General features: G+C 35.0%; 1 protein-coding gene across 1 annotated transcript; it reads left to right on the top strand.

Annotated features, from left to right (window-relative positions):
• The first annotated feature begins 582 nt into the window (after window positions 1-582).
• On the top strand, window positions 583-3,844 carry LOC145600505 (uclacyanin-3-like). The gene is made up of 2 exons (XM_081656391.1): window positions 583-736; window positions 3,540-3,844. The coding sequence occupies exons 1-2, from the start codon at window positions 583-585 to the stop codon at window positions 3,842-3,844; spliced, it is 459 nt and encodes a 152-aa protein (XP_081512517.1).
• The last annotated feature ends 2,857 nt before the right edge of the window (window positions 3,845-6,701 follow it).

Below are 6,701 nucleotides of genomic sequence, written 5' to 3'. Positions count from 1 at the left end.
ATAAAACTTTTTTATCAATAAATTAAAATTTAAAAAAAAAAAAACAAAAAAACAAAAAAAAAAGGATCTTTTTTTAGCTACTATAAATAACAAAATTTTCATAGGACGACGCATTAAGACGTGCACACCATGTTACAACATGGAGGTTACCTGTGCTCAAGTCAAAAGGATTAAAATTTTGAGAGGTTAGTAAAGCATAATTAGTATGTACATTCTATGATACTATATACTTGTATATAGTTAGTAGAGTTGAATCATTACTCAAACGTGCATACGAATAAGTGAATAACAGATTCACAGCTAGCAAGTATCAACCAAAAATTGAATGTCTTTACAATTATATAAAAGTCGTGTATTAATTGGTTTATACAATGATGTTATATGTTTAATTAATAGTATTAGTTGGATAACATCATTATAGCCAACTAATAATAAATCACGTTCAAATCTTAGTTTTCGTGGTCATTTTTGACCAGTTTCTCTATATAATGTTACATGCTGCCCCGTTTAAGATGAACATATAGTAAACAATTGTCTTTGCTTCTGCTCTAGATACATAGCATTTACAGCACCTACATAGTGATGGCCTTTGCAGCGGTGTTTGTTGTGATCCTGATGGCCACACCGTCGGTTTTTGCCATGGATTACCCTCCCTTGAATTACCCCGTTTTTTGGAACTTAGCCACTAACTACACCGTATGGACCACCAGATCGCTAAGTGCTGGTGATAAGCTTAGTAAGTTTCTCTTCCTTTTGGTTGAATTGTATTTTCAAATTTAGGTCTTGCAAGCATGCTACTCTTGAAATAAACATAAGTTAAATGATCATAAAAGTATCGAAACATAATTAAACTTCCCATACAATAGTTATATGAAACTCTCTTACAATCTAAAGAAAAAAATTAATAATAAAAGAGATCTTATAAATATTAAAATTAAATAAAAAAGGATTATTAAGGGCTTGTTTGGCATTATTTTTTGTTTTCAGTTTCCAGTTTTTTTGAAAACAAAAAACCAAAAACAGGAAACAAGAAAAATGTTGTCAGTTTTCATAATTATCATGGTTTTAATAAGTTTGACTAATTTTTGATTCATTATGTGACATATATCATATGATTTTTAAAAACCAAAAACCAAAAAATAGAAAACCACAATGATGCCAAACAAACCCAAGATTTTCAAAGTAAAAAGGGTAAGAATTAAGAACAGAATTGTAAAGGTACCTCTTCTAAGAAGTTTAGATTTCCATCCTGTTATTCTACACCAAGATTTCCAAAAGGCCAAAATAGTGAGCTTTTTAAAATTTACTTGTATTAGATAAAAAAAAAAATTTAAACTACTCCAAGTTACTTATAAAAAAATTAAAGGAAAATTTGCGAGAAAGGTCCTTTTATGAGGTCGACCTTGTGTGGAAGGTCTTTTTTATGAAAAAGGCGGTATTAAAGGTCCTTATATGAACATTGGGTTGTGGGGACGGTCCTTTGACCAATTTTTTCCGGCCGAAAATAATCACGTGATGTGCACGTGACCACTTAAATGAGGTTTTTTTTTTATTCTCCTTTTTCCCTCTTTTCCCTTGATTTCCCTTTTTCCCCCTTTAAATTAAGCTTGGAAACAACAATTAGAATTAGAATTATGGTTGTTATAGTGTTTAATTTCACCAGAACCACCGATCTAATTAAAGAACTACTGATCCAGACTAACCAACCACTCTAGATTTACCCATAACCAACCATACTCATTGAGAACCGGCCACCTACGAAAACCATCCATTAAAACCCACACCTCGAACATCCACCCCACTAAAACCCAAACCCACAACCCCCATGAACACTACCCACCCACCAATAACCGGCAAAAATTAAAGAACGAAGAAGACGATGGGGAAAAGTTCAAGCAACAACGCTAAGGTGAGGAGGAAAGAAGAGCACGCAGCACCGGCTTTGGTTGAATGGCTTTGATTGGCCTTCAATTGTAATTTCAGGGATAAGAATTGAAGATTTGGGATTAATTTTGTTCTGAAATTAGGGTTTTTTAAGGGATATATGGGGGGAAAGAGGGAAAATCGTGAGAAAAGAGGGGAAAGGAAAAAAAAATTAAAAAAATAAGGGGAACTTAAGGGGTCACGTGATTTTAAATGGCCAGAAAAAATTGGTCAATGCCCGAGAACGGTCAAAGGACCCTCCTCGCAACCCAATGTTTATATAAGGACCTTTAGTGCCACCTTTTTCATAAAAGGACCTTCCACACAAGGTCGACCTCATAAAAAGGACCTTCCTCACAAATTTGCCTAAAAAAAAGAGGAAGGTTTAAGATTAGGAAAATTTTGTGTAAAACTACCCTAAAGATAGGGTCATTTGTAAACAACTACCCTTTTTTTTTTTATTTGTTTAGAACTACCCGTAAGTTTGGAAACGTTTGGGTAGCACTACCCACTAACGTTCTCCGTCCAATTATGTTACCGATGGGAAGGGGGTTTGGCACCGGCCGATAGGGAGGAAGAACTTTTCAAGAGGAGGTGAGGGGGTTTTAGGGAGGGGGAAGGTGATTCAAGGGAAGAGGGTGGTTCAGGGGTCAAGGTGGGGTGTAGTCGATGCCAATGTGCGGTTTAAGGGGTAATATGCGCCGACGGGGGTGGCCGAGGTGGGGAGCAAGCTAAGGGCGGGGTGGGGGCAGGGTGGCTAGCTAGGGTCTTGGGGGGGTTTATTATTATTATGTTAACTCTTGTTTAATTAAGTTAATTAGCTGTTAATTACAAAAATATTTTCATGTTAGGGAAACTGATTAAAAATAATGCTATTTGGTAGAATTTGTAAAAAATGATGTTACCGTTAAGAATATGTAATTTTACATGGCTATCGTTGAGTAATTCTCTTAAAAATAAGGAATGTACAAAGTGTTTGTTTAATACGAAGTATAGTTTTTCATTCTTTGTTGAACTATCCTTTACATGTTATCATTGTTCATCAAATAAAAGTGAAATATAATCATAAATTTATTTTATTTATTTTTTATGGCCTGGGAATATAGATATAATTCATTCATATAATAACTCAGGCTGGACGGCCCAACTCAAATACTTGTATCACTCCTAGAGATGTCAATTCGATACATGGGTCGAAATTGGTTAGCCCCGATCGGGTCATGTTAGATTGAATTTTGTTAAAAGTTGAATCATGTTAAATTATTATTATGTTCATACGAGCCGAAATATATAATTGGGTTTTTTCGGATTAGATTAGTTTTTAACCCGTCTAATTACTCCACATATTATACCTTTTAATTAAAATTATGGAAGATTTTGACCCCTAATGTTGGGCCGAACAAGTACTAATTAACTAGTATAACCTTTGTAAGAACAGAATAACAAAAAGGATTGAATTAGAATTTTCATGAACACAAACAACCTGTACGTGAATTTCATCATTAAAAACTTAGTGCTTTGCCTATTTATATTAGACAATATCTATGCATAAGTTGAGTACTCATAATTTCATAAATAATTGCTTAACCAAACTCGACTGTAATTTCATATACCAGCTTTTATCTACGATTTCACACACAATGTGGAAGAAGTAAGCAAAAGTGAGTACGACAATTGTGTTTCTAGCAATGCTCTTGAAACACACACTGGTGGAAATACCACCATTACTTTAAAGGAAGGTCCAGCTTACTTCATTTGTGGCACCCCTGGACATTGTGCTAAGGGCATGAAGCTACAAGTAACTGCTAAAGCTTCCGGATCAACCCCGTCAACGTCGTCTACTAATGGAGCCGTAGGTCTTTCGAGTTTGGCTCCTTTGATTATTGGTTTGCCACTTGCTTTGGTTGCTTTCCTTGGCTAGAGAAGAGGCAGTGCAGATGATGTATCATGGTTTAGTGATTTTGTCATGCATTTTTATATTAATATTAATAAATGAAATGAATTAAATACTCATATATAGCCCATAGCCTTAAAAACGGCAAATGCTATTGCTTTGAAAAACAAGTTTATTTATTTGGGAAAGTCTTAGATTCATACACTCATTTCTTTTTCAGCGCGTCTTGTGTGCAGTGGTCCCTGGCCACACTATGTTGCCACTTGTAAAATATTATCCTAGTTGACACGTATTCCATTTTAAGAAGTTTAATTTTAGTTTACACGTTTTCTTTCTAAGTAAATTTTTAAACTTTGCATTTACTAAAGTACCCCACTTAATTTATCATTCTCTCTCCTCTCCTTATTATGTGTGCCTAAATTGAACACGTTAACTAAATGGAAACGGAGGAAATAACAAAGTAATCCTTATAACACTGACTAGTAACTTCTATAATACTGACAAAGTAACCCTATAACATTGACAAAATAATATAACCCTTGTAAGTGACTGACAGGCTAAAGTCGTATCACCTAATCAAAAGTAATTACCTAAGTCCTCTAACTAAAGTAGATAGGGAAGTAGGGTCGAATCCACAGGGAAACTAGTCTTTCTATTTCTAACTAATTAATAGCAATCTAAATTATTAGTAACAATTTGTTGTGATTTAAAGATTATACTACGAAGAATATAAGTAGGGAAAATAAAATAAGAGGAATCAATGAATTAAGGACCTAGGGCATAGGTTCACCAATAAATAATATTCCAGGGTAAAACATAATAACCAATCATTAATGCATCAATTAACCAGATAATAAAGGGCTTTCGCTACGTATTACAATCACAGAATTAATCTACCGGTATTAAATTTCATCTCTCGAATCTCGACTTAACCATTTATAGATTAACTTGCCTATTGAAACTAGACCTAAACATCAATTCTCATCTCTCGAATCAACATTGTCAAACTCATGCATAAAAGATCAGGCCTAATCTAGTCACAGAGCATTAAATCAATCAATAGGAAATTAATATAGCATTGATAATTAACAACAATAAATTACCCCTTTATATTATTTATGGATCCCCATAAACCCTAGAAAAAGAACTACTCACACATAATTAAATCTAAACTATTCAAAGCAACAAAATAAAACATGATAGAAGGAATAAAATAAATAACTGAGATTAAGAGAAAAGAAATCGTTACCAAAGTAATCAGAATAAAGAGTTGAGTAAAGAACAAAGTATATAGTGTAGAGAGAGAAAATAAGCTTAAGTAGAGAGAGAAAATCTAAGAGAAAGAATTACAAAAGTAAAGGAAGAATAAGGAAGTGTAAAAGGGATCCTAAACTTGCTTAACAAAAATATATTTATAATAAGCAAGAATCCTAAACTAAAACAAACTAAACGATGCTTAAAAGATCTATCAGAGACACGCGCCCGACCGGGCGCCACACCGCCCGACCGGGCGCGCCTTTTTGATCGGACGAAGGGCTGTTGCGATATAAGTCTTCTTTGCCCGATCGGGCGCGCCATCGGGCGGACAATCGGGCGGACCATCGGGCGGACCACCGGGCAGACACCCTTGGGCCGCTTGGACTCCTCGTTTAGGCTCGTAACTTGGCCCAAACCAAATATCCTCTTTGGGGCTTTAATCATTCGGTCCAAATGCCTCGTCTTCACACAAGTCGAGCCCTTATTCACCGGTTTGATTACTCTAACCGATCTTGGGCTACGAAAGATGGCCGTGCTCCTCCAATGCTCGTAGTTGCTCCATAAAATCCCGGGAAAGTACTCCAAAGGTGCAATTCCCTACAAAACTCAACCAAAACTACGAAAACACTAGAAAACACATATTAGTAATAAAAGTGGCTCTAAAGAGCCAAAAACACTACTAATAATGACCAAGGGACGGGGGTAAAATACTACATAAACTAGACATATCAAACTCCCCCAAGCCAAACCTTTGCTTGTCCCTAAGCAAAGAGCTCATCAATGAACATATAAAACATTCCTCACCCCAATAATCAAATCAAGCACAGACGATTCAAGGCAAATCTAATGAGCATGCTTCAATATCAATCAATCTCATTCATCCAATCACTCTTCCTCCCCAACAATTGTCAAATAGAGCAAACCACACGAGCATATAGAATTCAAGACTAGTGCTCACACACTCAACTCTCATTTATGTGGCGAGTAAAAGATGTACTCGATCGCTCTCCAACCACCCTTTTATGTGAATAATGCCCTCCCAAACTCACACACTCGTGTGTTTAAAAAGATAAGCACTCAACCTAATAGTCGACTCGGAATATGTCAATTCATAATTTGCATTGATAAACAACACTTTCACATCTACACAACTCTATGCACAAGGTCGGAAGGTCTTTAAAGCTTGTAATGTAAGGCTAGGATAAAGGGTAAGAAATATTTGGGAACATGTGAGAGAAAAGCCATGCTTAAAGGGAGCCAAATCCTAATAAAACCAATGATCAACATCTCCAACATAACTAACTCCAACAAGAATCCACCAAATACTACTCCAAACAACATAAACAATCCCAACACTTACAATTTCACTCATAAAAATATGACAATGTAGAACTTGAGTGAATAAACAAACTTTGAACTCATTCTTTTTTCAAACTTGATACTTTTTTTCCTTTGAATTTTTCTTGGGCAACTTTCATATAGATAATTTGAACATATAACAATTTTTTTCTTTTGGTTTTTTTTCTTTTTATTCCACATTGGAAATTTCAACTTTGAAACACAAATTCTTATTTTTTTTTCAATCACAAAAATCAAAGAACAAAATTACTCTTCTTATACCTCCACA

This window comes from Chenopodium album, chromosome 21 (assembly GCF_948465745.1).
Source record: "Chenopodium album chromosome 21, dcCheAlbu1.1, whole genome shotgun sequence".
NCBI lineage: Eukaryota > Viridiplantae > Streptophyta > Magnoliopsida > Caryophyllales > Amaranthaceae > Chenopodium > Chenopodium album.
Note: the sequence above shows the minus strand (reverse complement) of the source record. Positions and strands in the feature narration are given on the sequence as shown.

Bases quoted from the DNA above. Each gene is read 5' to 3' on its own strand.
- LOC145600505 (XM_081656391.1), top strand. From the start codon at position 583: ATGGCCTTTGCAGCGGTGTTTGTTGTGATCCTGATGGCCACACCGTCG. The intron at 737-3,539 runs GTAAGTTTCTCT...TTCATATACCAG, and splicing joins AAGTGCTGGTGATAAGCTTA to CTTTTATCTACGATTTCACA.